At 52.5% G+C, this 15,985-nt stretch overlaps 1 protein-coding gene and 1 long non-coding RNA gene across 2 annotated transcripts in view; one reads left to right on the top strand and one right to left on the bottom strand.

Moving 5' to 3' along the window:
• Positions 1-7,113: 7,113 nt before the first annotated feature.
• Positions 7,114-13,179, bottom strand: LOC123791347 (uncharacterized). Its single transcript, XR_006779355.2, has 3 exons — positions 12,861-13,179; positions 11,382-11,462; positions 7,114-10,858 (listed from the first exon to the last, which is right to left on the bottom strand). It is a non-coding gene; the product is annotated as an uncharacterized LOC123791347 (long non-coding RNA).
• A 288-nt stretch (positions 13,180-13,467) lies between these two features.
• The window catches only part of CMIP (c-Maf inducing protein), a 233,148-nt gene continuing 230,630 nt past the window's right edge, over positions 13,468-15,985 (top strand). The window contains exon 1 of the mRNA XM_045796073.2: positions 13,468-14,001. Within this exon, the coding sequence (XP_045652029.1) occupies positions 13,702-14,001 (300 nt within the window). The 5' untranslated portion in view covers positions 13,468-13,701. The remainder of the gene's footprint in view (positions 14,002-15,985) is intronic.

Consider the following 15,985-nt stretch of genomic DNA (forward strand, 5'->3'; position numbering starts at 1 on the left):
GAGGGGCAAGCAGAACTTACTCGAGTCACATCATCACCTACGCGCCTGAATTTCTTATCAGTTATTAGCTCTGTGACCTTGGGTGATCCACTTGTCACTGAGTTTGTTTCCTTCTCTATGAAAATGGGGGCAGTGCTATGCCCTGACACTGACACTGGAGGGCCAGTGAGTGTCCTCTGAATGGTCCAGGTGAGACTGCTCAGCTCAGGAGGCGGTCTATATGGCTTAGCTCCTTTGCCATAGTTCTCCATCAGGAATACCTGCTTAAGGACAGACTAAGGTAATTTGTGTTACGCAAGGATGAAGTCATGCAGTATATAGATCTATTTTCAGGTATGCAAAATCCTTTTATATGCAGAGAAGTTTTAGATGGATATTCACCAGGGTGTGGAGAATGGGAGATGGCATGTCAGGTAGGAAATATTCTTTAATCCCTATTAAGGGATTTACTAGCGGGGTGATCTCAGGCAAGTAACCTGACATCTCTAAACCTCAGATCAGTTTCCTTAACTGAAAAGTAACAGTACCCCTCTATAGAGTGGTTGGTTTTGTTTTTTTTTTAATTCTTCATTATGGGCATTTTCAAACCCACAAAAGAAGAAGGAATCGTCCAATAGACCTCCACTAACCAGCTTCAATGTAATTGCCAATCGTGTTTCGTCTGCACTTCCTCCTACTAGCTATTTTGAAGTGAATCCCAGACTCTGTAAAAAAGAATCAGCACAATACCGTGATCACGCCTAAAATTTTTTTAAAAACAATTTCTTGAGATTATCTGATACCTAATCAGTGTTTAATCATCCTTGATCATCCCATAAATGCCTTTTTAATTTGATTTGCTCGAATCAGATCTGCAAGATCCACACATTACATTTGGCTGATATAACCTTCTGACCAGTGTTTTATTAGGACAACGTTCCAACATCCAGCAAAGGTGGTAAATTTTACTGTGGGCTCCGCGGCATAATCCCCGAGGCTCAGCGGCTGACCTGTTACTGTGCTTTGTCACGTGTCTCCCTACAGTTGAGAGCACTTCTAAGTCTTTTTAAATCTAAATACTACCCCTTCTCTCATGTTTTTACCTTGCCATTTATTTGCTTGAAGAAACCGTGTCATTCGTCCTGTAGAATTTCTCAGTTGAGGATTAAATGAGCTAACATGCATATTGTGTTTAGAATATAGTAGATATGTAATTAATATTCAAAATGACTTGCTTTATTTATTTATTTATTTATTTTTAAAGATTTTATTTATTTGAGAGAGAGAGAAAGAGTATGAGCAGGGTGGAGGGGCAGAGGGAGAGGGAGAAGCAGATCCTGCACTGAGCTCACGACCCCTTGATTTGCTTTTTTTAAACTTATGCATATCTAGTTATTTGTCTAAGTGAAAATATATCACTTTTGTAAAAAAGTTTTTAAAAAGTCCCTGGACCGTTAGGACTTTGCACAGCTGCACCGGTTTGTGGCCACATAGAAGGGTGTGCCCACCTTGTTTGCTGGGTCTGCCCCATCCATTAGGCCCCCAGGAAGGACCCCGTAGGTGGTGGAAGGGGGCAGAACAAGGGGCTTGTGGGGATAGGAACCAGAGCCAGAGGGGCTCAGTGGAAATGGGGGGCAGGAACCAGGATTGCCTCCTCCTGGGGGCTGAGAGATGTGATACCAGAAGAGGGGTCCAGAGGAAAGGCAGGGAGGTGAGAAAAGCTGTAGAAATCCCAGGAGAGGGTAAAGGCAAAGACATACATCATTAGGGATGGAGAGGGGCTGCACAGCCTGCTTTCGAGGGGCTAGGGCAGATGGAACAAAGAGGAAGGTGAGCCTCCCCAGGGATCTGACACCATAAACTCAGACAGCAAGCAGCAGGATGAGAAATAACTATGTCCTCCATCAGACACTGGAGAAGAAAAGCAGATTGGTGCGAGGGAAGATAGCAACGGAAGACCTCTGGTGGTTTCTTTCAGCACTGGCAAGGCAAATGTTCCATCTCACTGGCTGCTGCCTGGTGATGGAGGGGATCGCGACCACTAGGATTTGGATGTGTTGATGACCCCGTAGCATTTTCCCCTACAAGGGGGCAAACACCCAAGTATAGGCTCAAAACTGTGAGTCACCAAATCAACGTACAAAATGAGCACAGACTCCAGGGTCCTGGATTCCAGTCCTCACCCTGCCACTTCCTGGCCTGTGATCTTAGGTAGGATTCCACGGTGATTGATGGATTGGTGATGTCTGTCACCACCGGAGAAATGGGCAGGGCCAGCTTTTCACCCTGAACCCAGATCCAGGGCCTCTGAAATGCAACTAGTCCTCAGTGTAGATTTGGTTAGTTAACCTCTAGGTAAAATCTACTCAAGATTTTTAGCCAAACAAAATAGAAAGTGAATAACTACAGAAATAACCCTCTTGCCTGAATGACTGGCCCAGGACCCAGGCACCTGTCAACCACCAGCATTGTGAAGCCGCATGGTCAGAGGTCACGCCGGCTGGCTTTGATTCATGGGTCATTGTTGTCCACGCTGAAAGAGGTTCATGAGCCCATTGTGTGCTGTCCAGGTTTAACGCCGCTAAAACTGCCTACTGGAGCCAGAGCTGGTGCAGAAGCGCAGACAATGGGCTGTCCATGTGAATAAAGCCTCCCGAAGTGCCTCGCCAGAGGTGAGTCATGCCCCGCCCAGGGCACCCGAGTGGCTCCTCTTGAATCACCACTGCTCCCTCTGAATGCTCTGGTGTGAGCTTGAGGGCAGTAGGGCAGACTTGCGTCCGTGCCTGTCCCAGAGAAAACAGGAAGAGCGACGCCCTCTGGGGCTGCACGGAGCCTGGGGAGTAAGGTGTGTTGGGGGGTGAACTGGCTGGAGGCAGCACGGAGTGGCCCTTCTGTGCTGGGCTCTGGGCTCTGTTCGGGGCTGAATTGTGTCCCTGAGAAAGTCGTCAAAGTCCTAACCCCCCTGACCTCAGACTGTGACCTTATTTGGAAATAGGGTTGTCACAGATGTACTAAGTGAAAATGAGGTCATGCTGGAGTAGGGCGGGCCCCTAATCCAATATGACTGTGTCCTTATAAAAAGAGGCATTTTGGACACAGACACACACAGGGAGAACGCCTTGGCCATGGAGGCAGAGATGGGGGTGATGCATCTACATGCCAAGGAACGCCTAAACGCTGCCAACGAGCCACCCGAAGTTGGATGAGAGCAGATCCTTTCCCATCGCTCAGAAGGCCCCAAGCCTGCTGACACCTTGATTTGGGGCTTCAAGCCTCCGGAGCTTGCGCGAACACATTTCTGTTGTCCAAGCCGCCCAGTCTGTGGTGCTTTGTCATGGAAACCCCCAAAACTAACCCAGGTGCCCACAGACCCGAATCCTGGCTTGGCAACTTCTCTCTGGGAGAAGGCAAGTTGTTTTCCTTTTCGAGCCCAGGGCCTGCAACTGGAGACTTGGGGGCCTGGCTGGGTCAAGTCTAGCCAGGTCATGAAATTCTTTACCTGGACATTGGGGGTGGGCAAGTGGGAGACAGTGACCAGTTAGCCCTGGATGCCTGGGGTGAGGTGACCATATGGGGCCCAGTGCCAGGCACACAGGCAGAGGCAGCATTCCGTGAGGCACCCAGCAGCCTCCCGCAGAGACCAGAGAGAAAGAGGGGAGAGAGGAGGCCCTGTGCAGACCTCGCCATGATGCCTCTTCCTCCCCAGGCCTGGCTGCTCATCATTGGCTGGGTTCTCACGTGTACATTCTTTCCACAAACCCCTTTTTCTTGAGGTCTCACAGGGACGATATTTGAATTGATCTCTTTGCCTATTTTTAGAAGCGTTTTGAAGACCATGAGGCGGGGTACTCATTTTCTCAACAACAACAAACCTTGCTGTGCGTGGGGATAGGGTAGAAGGTAAAGAAGCTGCAGGTCCTGCCCCAGGTGGTCCCAGGCCAGCGAAGGGTCACAGGGCTGTGCAGAGAGGCAGCGGCAACGTGACCATGCCTGCTCCCCCAACTCCAGCTCAGAATGGAACAGGGAGATGGCCAACAGAGTTCCAGTGTTTTCCATTGTCCACGGCTAAATGCTTTTGTGAAATGTTACGTATTACATTCTTCTCCTTCCTCATCCTTTTTTTCCCCTTCTCTCATTTTGAGAGACTTGGGCTAACAGGAATTATAAAAAGCACAGTTGGGGCTAAAATAGATAACACATGGTAAGAGAGCGGGTCTGGTACCAGATTGGCCGAGTGCAGGTGCGATCTTGAGCAAGTTGCTTAACTTCTCTGTACCTCAGTGTCCTCGTCTGTATAATGGACAAAATAAACCTCATTGCACTTTTGTGACGTTTAAAGAGTCATCATATGCAAAGTGCTTATACCAGCGGCTGGCACCCAGTAAGCCCTATTGTGGTTATTTGCTATGATTATTATTAAGATTAAGAAATGCAGGGATACCTGGGTGGCTCAGTTGGTTAAGCATCTGTCCTTGGCTCAGGTCATGATCCCAGCATCCTGGTATGGAGCCCCTCATCGGGCTTTCTGCTTAGCGGGGAGTCTGCTTCTCCCTCTTCCTCTGCTGCTCCCCCTGCTTGAGTGTCCTCTCTCTCTCTCTCTGACAAATACATAAATTAAAAAATCTTAAAAAAAAAAAAAAGAAATGCATATAGTTGGGGAACACAGTGAAAGAGATGGTTGTTACTTGTAATAAGACGTTCCGGGGGTGGGGGTTGCTGTCTGGCTCACAGTGACCTGCATAACCATCCTTCTCACCTTTAGGGAGTGGTTGTCAGCAACCATATTGGTAAAACTTGACTCAGACACTGGCTGGGTGAGGGGGGGTGGGAAGCATCTGGCCCAAACTGAGCCGACCAAGTCTTCCCTTGGAACTGGGCCCAAGAGATCCTAGTTTGATCGCAGCTGGTCTCTCAAATGGCTACCTTCTGTCATGCTGAGGGGACATAGCAGAGAAGACCAGGGTTGGGGAGAGCGTGGTGCAGAGAAAAGCAGACACACAAAGCAGAAAGAAGGCCCTGGGCCCTGGTTTCTGGTCTTTTCTGAAACCTGGCTACCTTTATGCTGTTGGGGTTCAGTGAGACACCCTTGATTTGGACTCTTCTTGAAGCTACTCTGGTTTCTGTTGCAGCCGAGATGTCTTGGCTGCCTCTGGATGCTGGCTTCTCACTTCTCTGCTGGGGCTGCAAGAAATGTCCACTACTTTCCCTTTGACCCAGGTAGGCTGGAATCAGTTCTAGTTTGGTGCTGGGACTGAAGAAAGAATATACCAGGAGTAAGAAACCATTTTCCCCTACCATTGATTGAGCACGCTGACTTCTTCCTCAGTCTCGTCCAGGCGCTTTACGCACATTATCTCATTAGCTCCATGGTGAAGATCACGAGATCTCTGTTTCACAGAGGAAGAGGGAGGGTCAGAGAATTAAGAGATTTGGTTAGCATCACCCAGCTAAGTAAGACAGACAGCTGGGATCCAAATCTAAAGTTTGTGCTGCCAGCCTCCCTGCCATCCTACCTGGAGCCCCTGGGTGGCATCCTCCCACTCTCCTGCAGTGGAGTCTGAGACAAACCCCCGGTCGTGCCTCAGCTTCCTAATCTGCAAAGGGGGTGATACCATCATCCTCACCCATCTGAACATTGTTGGGGGGGTGCCAGTGTGAAGGGGGATGTGGGCAAGTTTGGGGGGGGGTAGCAGGTACTTCACACATGTAACACATTCCCCCCGATACTTCCTTTCTTGCTTCTTAGCAACTGACTCAGAGCGGATGGAGGGGAAAGAAGTGAGGTCACATTTAAATTGGTCAATTTGAGCAGCTCACCGCAAAGGCTGGTGTGGGAGAGAGATGCAATTAATCTGAAAAACACAGTGGTTTTTATTTTTAAAAATATGATCCATGGCCTTCAATCCTCTGTGTAGCTGTGCCAGGCATCCATTTCCGCACGTCAACAGCAGCCTGGCATTTGGGCTCTACATAAAATCCCTGTGAATTTTTAAAAAATGGCGCTGGTCTTCTTTTTAAAAATTAAAACAAATCAGCACATGCTTGTTGTAGAAATGTTGGGGGAGCGCATAAGGAAGAAAACAACATTTACCCATGTTATATCCGTGTGATGGATATAGTAAGTGGACTACAAAAGAGACCATTATACACACACCAACATGGCCAAGTCTCAGACACTGTCACGCTGAGTCAAAGAGGTCAGACCAAAAGGAGTATATAGCTTTTGATTCTATTTATTATTTTTTAAAAGATTTATTTTTGAGAGAGCGAGCACGAGGGGAGGAGGGTAGAGGGTAAGAATCTTGAGCAGACTCCCCATTGAGCGAGGAGCCTGACACGGGGCTCAATCCCAGGACCCTGAGATCATGACCTGAACCAAAACCAAGAGCTGGATGCTTCACCGACTGAGCCACCAAGGTGCCCCTCTTTTGATTCTATTTATACGAAGTTCAAGAAGGGGTAATACTATCTATAGTGACAGAAGGCAGAGCGGGGGTTGCCTGGGACCAGAGGTGGGTGGCTGGGCTCAGCTTAAAGGAGCAACAGAGAAACTTTCCTGGGATTGTGGGTATGTTCTGTGTTGCTGTCTTGTTGGAGATGGTGGTTACATGGGTGTATACATTCTTCAACACTTATCAACCTGTTCTCTTAAAGTGGGTGTGTTTTATTTCACGTAAACTATACTTCAATAACATGGATTTAAGAAGTGGAAAATATGACCTGTAATCCGTCACTCCAGAGATAACCACTATTAAGGTTCCGTTGTGTGTAGGTAATTCAATCAATCAATCAGCTGATTGTGTGTTAGAAATATTAGTTCCAGATAAACACTCGAACCTCTGTAATACTTTTTATTAACCTCAGACATAATTATTTGGTGAAAGCGAGGAAAGGAAGCGGGAGAGGATGGTACTTCATGTTCTTTTGATGCCCAGTTTTGCCCTCTGAAATCAGAGAAGTGTGTGTGTGTGTGCGTGCGTGTGTGTCTGCAGTAATCATTCAGCTACCCAGTATCACAGGCTGCTGAAGAGGAAACCCGCTCCCACACCCTCCTCCTCCCTCCCTGCCCAGGAGCCTAGAAAATGAGCTGACTTCACATCAGCTCAGAAGAGGGGGGGGGGATATTCACCGACTTCAGGATGAAAACACGACTCCTCTCCTCATAGCAGAAGAATAAGCACATTTTATTATTTGATCAGTACATTAAATGCCATTGGGATGGAGTGTGTGTTCCATTATATTGGCGTCTCATGCCTTTATAAATGAGGTTTGGGAATGCTTTCCTGGCTGGTGCAATTTTGAGACAGAGTTTTCAGACGGAGCTTCCCGAGAGTTCCCCAAAAGGAATAGCACCATGGGTAGGTACGAAATTGGGACCACTTAAGAACGATTTTGTTGCCGGCTTTTGGTGCTTGGCATTTTATTACAGGCATGGCCTCATGCCATTAAATTGGCTCCAGAAACACGACTTAAAACAGGTTGCAACTTACTCCATCCTGTGGGTCCCCGTGTTCCTTGACAGTGTGATAAAGCTGGCTGTGTTTGCTCCAGCCCCCAGGAAGGAGGAGGAACATGCCATTGCATGAGTGTGGACAACATAATCTCCCCTAGACGGTAACCCGCAGGATGCCTGGGGAGTAGCGTGTGCTGGCTGAGAGGGCAGGAAAACATCTTCCTTTCAACCGGGGGTTCTCAACCAGGGGTGATTTAGCCTTCCAGGTGGCGTGTGGCAATGTCTGGAGACATACTGGTTGTCACGGATTATGGCTGCTACTGGTGTCCGCACGTACAGGCCAGGGATGCTGCGGAGTACCTCACAGTGCACAGAACAGCTGCTTGCCACGAAGAACTACCCAGCCCCAAATGTTAATAGGGCCAAGGCTGAAAAACCCTGCAGAGAGGCTATGTTGAGAGTGTGCGCCAGTTGTCGGTCACATGGGGAAGGTCTGGACGAGTGGACTACGTGGAAAGCCAGGGATCAGGGCCGGGGAGAGGCGGGTTCTGCACTGACAGCAGCCACATCAGATAGCTCCTATTCAGTCAAGGTGCCTACTCTGTGCCAGGCTGGGAGCCCAACACTGATGACCTCATTTAATGTCTACGACCTGGGAGAAGGTTCTGTTACCACCCCACTTGATGATAAATGAACAAAATACACACAGCTGGGAAAGGGAATGGCAAGGAGTTTGATTTCTTCACATACTCTTCTTTTGGTGGGGGACATGGTTGGAACGGAGGGGTGTCTGGCTGGCTCCCCCCACTCAACCATGAGCTCTGTGAGGGCAGAATCTTGTGTGAGCTGGATCTGTGGACGGAAGTCCCCCTTTACCCATGCTTTCAGTTACCTGCAGTCCACCCCTGTCCAGAAGCAGATGATCCTCCTTCTGACATTATAGTCAGAAGGTCAATAGTAGGAGAGCCTGGGTGGCTCAGTCGGTTAAACATCTGCTTTCGGCCCAGGTCATGATCCCAGGGTCCTGGGATCAAGCCCCACGTCGGCTCCCTGCTTAGCGGGGAGTCTGCTTCTCCCTCTCCTGCCGCTCTCTCACTCTCTCAAATAAATAAATAAAATCTTTAAAAAAAGTCAATAGTAGCCTAATGCTATGTCGGTGCTTACATCATTCACTTCACCTCATCATGTAGGCATTTTCTCATCTCACATCATCACAAGAAGGGTGAGTACAGTACAGTAAGATATTTTGAGAGAGAAAGACTACATTCACATAACTTTTACCACAGTATATTGTTAAAATTGTTCTATTTTTAGTCGTTGTTCATCTCTTACTGTGCCTAATTTATAAATTAAACTTTATCATAGGTATCTGTGTATAGGAAAAAACAGCCCATATAGGGTTTGGTACTGTCTGCGGTTTCAGGCATCCATTGGGGGTCTTGGAACGCATCCTCTGTAAAGGAGAGCTGATTGTACCTAGCAAAGTCCTTGGCACTCTGGAGGCAAGAATAGCTAAGGGTTTAATGGGATCGAATGAAAGGATAAGGAAGGAAGCAGGGCCGTGTGGCCTAGTAGTTTGAATATTGGCCTTGATTTCCATCCAACGGATAACCACTGGGGATCTCCTCTGGGCCAGGTCTTAGAGACAAAGGCATACTGGAGCTGACCCCATACTGGCTCATGAGAGTTACTTGTTGGTTTTTCAGAAAATTTTCAAGTTGGTTGTCAAACACCCACTAAACAAGCTTAAATTATAGAAAGTTATAATTTTTTAAAAGGCAATAAAATTCATCACTTCCTATTATTGGATTACATTTTATTAGTACCTCTATTTTGAAGGTCATGTCTATTGCAGGGGTCTCCAACAAATGTTTTCTGTAAAAGGGCCAGATGCTAAATATTTTATGCTTTGCCCGCCACAAGTTGAATCTGGCCCCACAGCCATTGTTTGCTGGTGTGACTCTGGTACGTTGTACCTGTAGGTAGAAATACCCTATAATGGGGTGCACCTCTTCCCAATTCCTTGCTCAGTGATGTACTTTGGTAGCTTGAAAACTGCCATGGTGGGAATATTTCCACCAGGGAAGTCAAATGCTCTAGATCAGGTTCTCTTCTTTCAGTCCACTGACAGTTAAACATTTACCAGTAAACCATTGGGCACAGTGATGGGCAAAACTGGAACGAACCCTGCCCTCTTGGAGGGTACAAGGTGTTGGGTTTGTGTACCATTTCGTGGTGGGGTGGGGCAGGAAGGGGGCTGGGCAGAGGCTGGTGGGGATATCCACTGGGGACCGTGGCAAGGAGGAGACCGCCCAGCTTTAGGCATGTCCCCCGGAAGGGGCAGGAATGCTGGAAGAGGGTGCTGAGGTGGACCTCTCCCAGAGCTGGCCATCAGCCCCGTGTTCTCCTCCCCCACAGGGACTTTGCCACTTCATCACATTCCTTTGTGGGCAGCCAGCTCTGCCTTTCCCCTCTTAGCTCAGGGAGAGACTTCAGGCACCTGGGAGCTGAGATGTGAGCCCACGAGGGCAGTTTATTGCCGTTCGCTGCAACCCCAGCTCCTAGCACTGTGCTTTGCCACAGTGAGTGGGCTCTCCACCCATGTGGCCCAGGAGGGGCCTGGCTTGGTCTTTGGAGGGTCTGGATACAGTGGCATTAAGGACAGCTTGGGTGTGTGATCCATCCGTGGAAACTTGACTGGCTTGCGTCTCCTACAGAGGCTGGGGCTTGCAGAGAGGGGGCTTCTGATGGCATCTGGCAGCTAGACTCATTGATTTTTAGGTCAGGAACCTGGAACAGTGGGAGGCAAGGGGCTCTGCATATCATCCACCGAGTACCAATGCTGCCCAATGTACGGACGCGGTCCTCTTGCCTGCATATTCCTAAGCACCAGGGAATAGGTGAGTGTGACTGTCAATTGGTCAGTCACTGCCTATTTGTTGAGCCCTGACTGCGTGCAGGCACTGAGCTAGCTCTGCTGTCAGCCAGCAACTGCTGGATTCTGCCTTCATGGATCTCTTCTTGCAGCATCTTGGGGGCTCTGTGTTACTGACTTCAAACGAAAACCAAGAAATAGTATTTAAAGACGACATCAGTTGAATTCAACACTTTTCCCCTGAGACCTGTGCAGGAAAACATTACAAAGAAAGAGTGGGGACAATGTGGAATTTCAGGTCAAAGGGTTCACATCTTGGCTGGATTCCCACAGTTGTCTGACCGTCTCTGAGCCTTAACTTCCTCACCTTTATGATGGGGATGATAATGATTCTTGCCTTCTGGGCTCCTTGGGAGGAAGAAGAACAAACATGAAAGCCCCGCATAGTACCTGGCACTTTGCATGCTGCTCATTTTCATCATAATATTGCCATGTAATATTCACATATCAACCACTGTACCAAGCAGCCACCGAGGATGTCTGGAATGGTCCTGGAAGAGATCAGGGATTCCCAGCACCCTAAGAAATCTCATTCTGCTGGCATTTGCCCCTGAATAGAGATAGGAGGGTCCACGGATGTCCCTAAGGTAGACAGCAGCTGCTCTGAGCTGTCCTCCTCCATGACTCCATGCTGGCCCCCATCATCTCCCTGCTGGGTACTCCCGACAGCTTCCCCACTGACTTCCCTGTCTCCAGGCTGTTCCTCTGCAAACCTTGTCCATGTCATGCTATGGCCAGTGACCTTACGAAGGTGACATCTACAAGCCACTCCCATGCATGGTCCATGTGGTGGCTTTCCACTGCTTTCAGACTGAAGTCTGGTCCCTGGACCTGCATTTCAGGGCACTACCTGCCCAGCCCCTACTCACCTCTTGGGCCTCTGCCCTGCAACCCTGGGGCACTTTGCATGCCTTGGCAAATGCATGCAGCTTCCTGGATAGGCTGAGCATCTCCCACCTCTTTACCTTTGCGTGTACCATCTCCCCTTCCAGGAGCACCTTTCCCCTTCTTTACCTGATTCCTGAAGACTTTCTAGAGTTGAGACATGTACCCCAGCACCACAGTATGGCTGGATCAGGTGTCCTCTCTCCGTTCCTATAGCCCAAGCACAGCGTGGTCATTGCCTTTACATTGTCCTAGACTCTGAGCTCTGAGCCTGATGAGATAAGTGAGCCTGGCAAGTTACTCAGCCTCTCTGTACCCTTGTCTGCCAGAGCGGATGGTGATGGCCCCCATATTATGGTTGCTGTGAGAAGGAACAGTTGTATGCATGCACAGCACTTAGCATACAGGAAGAGCTCCGGAAAGGGTTGAACAACTGGCCTAACCCCTCCCCTTGACGGCCTGGGGGTTTTGGTCACAACCATGCCCTGAATCCACATCTATATCATGAGTTGGGGGCGTGGGCTTGACCCTTTCTTGCTTGATTTTCTCAGGGCTGTAAACTTTAGAATTCGAAGAACAGAATTTGGAGCAAATTGTGGAGAGTTGACCAATTCCCCATTTTCTCACCTAACTGCCTCCCCCAGGGCCCAGAAGGAGAGAACGGCTTTGCCCACCTCCTGACACATGGCACATGCTTGGCCCTATGCAACCACCCCCACCCCCCACACCCACCCCTGGCCAGGCTCAGGGATAGGATCTTTCCAGGAGCCCCTCCATTTTGTCTGTTCTTGGGAGAGAGTGGGGAGGGGATAATCCCCACCACAAGGATGTTGTGGGCAAGCTGCCAGCATTTACCATGCAATTCAACACACACTCACACACTCATGTAATCACTACAGAGGCACCTTCACTTAACAAAAAAGGCAAAAATCTGGGGGTTTAAATGGTATTAACTGCAGAAGCGTGTGGTTGTGAGAAGGCCTAGTGGAGGAGCTGAGCATTTGCTGGGTGGCTTTAGGTGCGGCTCCTGATGGCAGAAAGTGGACGTTTTTGTTTCCGAGTTGGAGTTCCTAGGTGACACTGTGGTTCATTCCACAAGGGTGCTTCCAATATGATTCTTACCTAGCCTCGTGCTGGGCCTGCCCATGCAGGGATGAATGGGCTGGTCTGAGGGGAGAGGCAAAGAAGCTGGCATGGCTAGGGCACAGGCAGAAGGGGAGTGGCCCAGTAACTTTGGGGAGGGACTTTGTTGTCTAGGTTCCTAGAAGGGGTCAGACTTGAGGGCTACAATGAGGGGAACTGGGGAGTCTGTCCCCTCCCCCAGGCGGCTTGAGGACCACAAGGGCCAAGGCCCGACAGACATCTGTAAATGGCCAGGGGTCTCGCAGATTCCGACAGGAGGAGACATGGCAGTGTGGGCTCATTATCCGGATAACTGAGAGGACATTTTTAATTCGAGGAACCATCCCTGTCCTATGGCCCCATCTAGCCAGTCAGATGGACAGCTTGCGCTGAGGAGGGGATGTCAAAGGTCAAGCGGTCCAGCCCCCCGCCCCTCCAGCCCAGCCCAGCCCCCTCCTCACCCCGGCTCGGACCCTGGGTTTGCACCTGGCCGCACGTCGACTGCCCGCGTCTGCACGTCCCGGGGCGCTGACCGGTCCGATCCCAGACGGGGGCCGGGGGGCCGCACAGCTCCGCACCGGCCTGGGCACCGGCGGGGGCGCGGCTGGGCGTGACGTCACGAGCCCCGCCCCCGCGGCTCCCTCCCACCCCCACGTTCCGGGCGGGGCCGGGCTGGGGCCTGCCGGGGCTCGCCCGCCGCGGCCCCCTCCCCAGGGGCCGCCCCCTCCCGTCGGGCCGCGCCTGGGCCCCTCGCGTCCCCGCCCGGCGGCCGACTCCGCCTGCGAGAGGCCGAAGCCGCGGCGGCCGCCGCCGTTGCCGCCATTGACGTCAGAGGGGCGGGCACATGACCCCGCGGGGACCAATCGCGCGGGCGCCGAGCGGCTTCTGCAATCTCTCAACTGAGCCGGCCCCCGCGGCCCCCGCCGCACACTCGCCCGCGGACGGCCGCCCAGACACACGTACTGTACACACGAGCGGGCGGCGGGGCCGAGACACGCCCGCCCGCCCGCGCGGCCCCGGCCCCCGCCGCTGCCCCGCGTCCCCGCCCGCCGCCCGCCGCCCGCCGCCGCGCCGCTCCGGCCGCCGCGAGCATGCACCCGACGAGCTAGGAGGAAGCGGAGCCGCGAGGAAGCGCCGGCCGCCCGCCCGCCCGCCGGCCGCTCGCCCGCCGGCCCCTCCCCTGCCGGGCGCCCCCCCAGCCCCACGCCCCCCCACCTTCCTGGGCGGTGGGGGGGGGTGCGGGCCGCCGCTCGGGGGCCCCGCCGCCCCGGCAGCCCGGGACAGCCCCCTTTCCCCGCCCCCGGCCCCCGCCCCGGCCCGGCCGGCCATGGATCTGACCAGCAGCTCGGGCGGCGGCGGCGACCCCCGGCAGATCGAGGAGACCAAGCCGCTGCTGGGGGGCGACGTGCCGGCCCCCGAGGGCACGAAGATGGGCGCAGTGCCCTGCCGCCGGGCCCTTCTGCTGTGCAACGGGATGAGGTACAAACTGCTGCAGGAGGGCGACATCCAGGTCTGTGTCATCCGGCACCCTCGGACCTTTCTCAGCAAGATCCTCACCTCGAAATTCCTGAGGCGCTGGGAGCCGCACCACCTAACGCTGGCCGACAACAGCCTGGCGTCCGCCACGGTGAGTCGCTCTGCGCGGCGGCGGCGCGCCGGCACCCCCGCGCCTCTTCTCCGGGCGAGGAGGCGCCCCCTTTCGCCGCCGCCCCCTGCCCGCCGCTGCACCTGGAGCCGGGGGCCTGCGGGGCGCCGGGGGTGCCGGGTCGGGCGGCGGCGGGGGGGGGGACCCCGGCGCCCCCCTCCAGGCCTGCGCTCCGGGCTGGCTTGTGCCCAGCGGGCGGGCTGGGAAGACCCTCGGAATTCTGCATAAGATCCGGCCCACCCCAGCCTGGGCATCTGGGGACCTCCCGGGCCCAGCGCTAGCTAGTGTTTCTTAAGGATGGGACCGTGGGATAGACCCGGGCTGGGCCCCGAGGGTGGTGGGGGTTCCCTTTCTGAAAGCCCGCGGCCCATCTGATCTGCGCTGGAGGGGGAAACAAAACAACCAAAAAAATAAATAAAATCTAACAACCTCGAAACCCCCAAACCCAAAGAATTTCCAGAAGCCAGTTCCCTTCTGTGCTCTACTGTCTTTTTCCTGCCCAGGCTGGTAGGCAAAACTGGGTGCTTCCCTTTCTGAAAAATCTCATTCGCACGTTGGGAGGTTGAAAGGGGAGGGGGAGGGGCAGGGGTCCCGGACTACTTCTTCCCCCACCGAGGGGCCGTCAAGTTTTGGAGTGGAAGCTGGCCTGTGGGGCCCTGGTCTTGCATTGTCTGTGAAGTGTGTGTATGTGTGTGTTCTGTGGCTGGTTTTATTTTGTTACTGTTATTGTTTCAAATATATGGCTGGGACTGGGTCAGCTGGATGAGAGGGAGAGGAGAAGTCATTGATCTGTTTCTGAAATCAAATCTGCAAGGTGGGGAAAGACAGCTATGGTGGAGTCGCAGGGGGTGGGGGTGGCGGGCAGGAGCCTGAGCAGGATGCTTTGTGTTTTGAAACAAGGACAGTTTAAAGCACCAGCTCTGCTTGGGCCTGAGCCTTGCTGAGGGGATCCCGTCCTCTGTGGAGAGGTGGCAGGTCTTCCCCAGAACGCACACTCCTCCCTGGGGCAGCTGTGATCCTGTTTACTAAGCACGGTTGGGGGGGGTGGTGGTGGCAGAATCCAATGCCTGCCCACACCTGTGCCAAGAAAACCCAGCCAGGAAACAGGGTGTCGCTTACATGGCATGTCACAAACGTGTAGCGTGTGTAGACATTTCTCCGGCATCCATGTTCCCTTGGCAGTGTGTCACAGGCTGTGACACATGCTCCAAGGAATGGGGAGGGGGGAAAAGTTAGCAGAAGAAGCCCTACTCCTTGAAACCACTCCCCCCTCCCGAAAGCACTGAACCACATGAGGACTCTTATTCTGAATTTTGGGTCCTACGTGCTTAGAACACCTATTTTTTTTCTTTCCTGTGGGCAGGTTGGTGCAGTATCTGCAAAGACTTCTTCCTCAGGGAGGATCGCTGGTTGCCGTGAGGCGGTCTGGTCCCAGGTTCAGGCTCATGCATGTTCTTAAGCCCATCCGAAGCCACAGGCCTCGGCATTTGGCTTTTCATTTGACGGAAGGAGAGCCTCAGAAAATTCGCCAGCCTGTTTCAGGTTCAGGGAGGAACCAGTGCCCTTAATAGTTCCCAGCCTGGGATTAGGAGCCCCCCAATCTGGCTTCAGAATTTCCCCCTGCTTGGTGGGGCATTGTTTTTCTACCACCCCTCAAAATGAAGGGGAGTTGGGAAGGGGCAGGAAGTGGCTGAGAGGTACAGTGATCCTCTGTGGGAGCAGCCGGGAGCGTGTCCTCTGCTGCTGCTGGCCATGGTCTGGGGGAAGCCAGCTTTGGAGGCTCCAGACCCCCCCTCCCCCAACTTATTGCTCAAGAGGTATATAGGAGAGAGAGGAAGGGAACAAAGACTGAGGCTAGGCACTGGTTTCTCAAGCAGCCGGAGGCCCCGGTGCCACCTTCACCAACCGAGGTGGGTGGCACCTTCGTAGCTTGGGCCTCTCTGGAGAGGAGCTGTGATTTTCAGGA

Source organism: Ursus americanus, chromosome 21 (assembly GCF_024610735.1).
Source record: "Ursus americanus isolate L20-20 chromosome 21, mUrsAme1.1.p, whole genome shotgun sequence".
NCBI classification, from domain to species: domain Eukaryota; kingdom Metazoa; phylum Chordata; class Mammalia; order Carnivora; family Ursidae; genus Ursus; species Ursus americanus.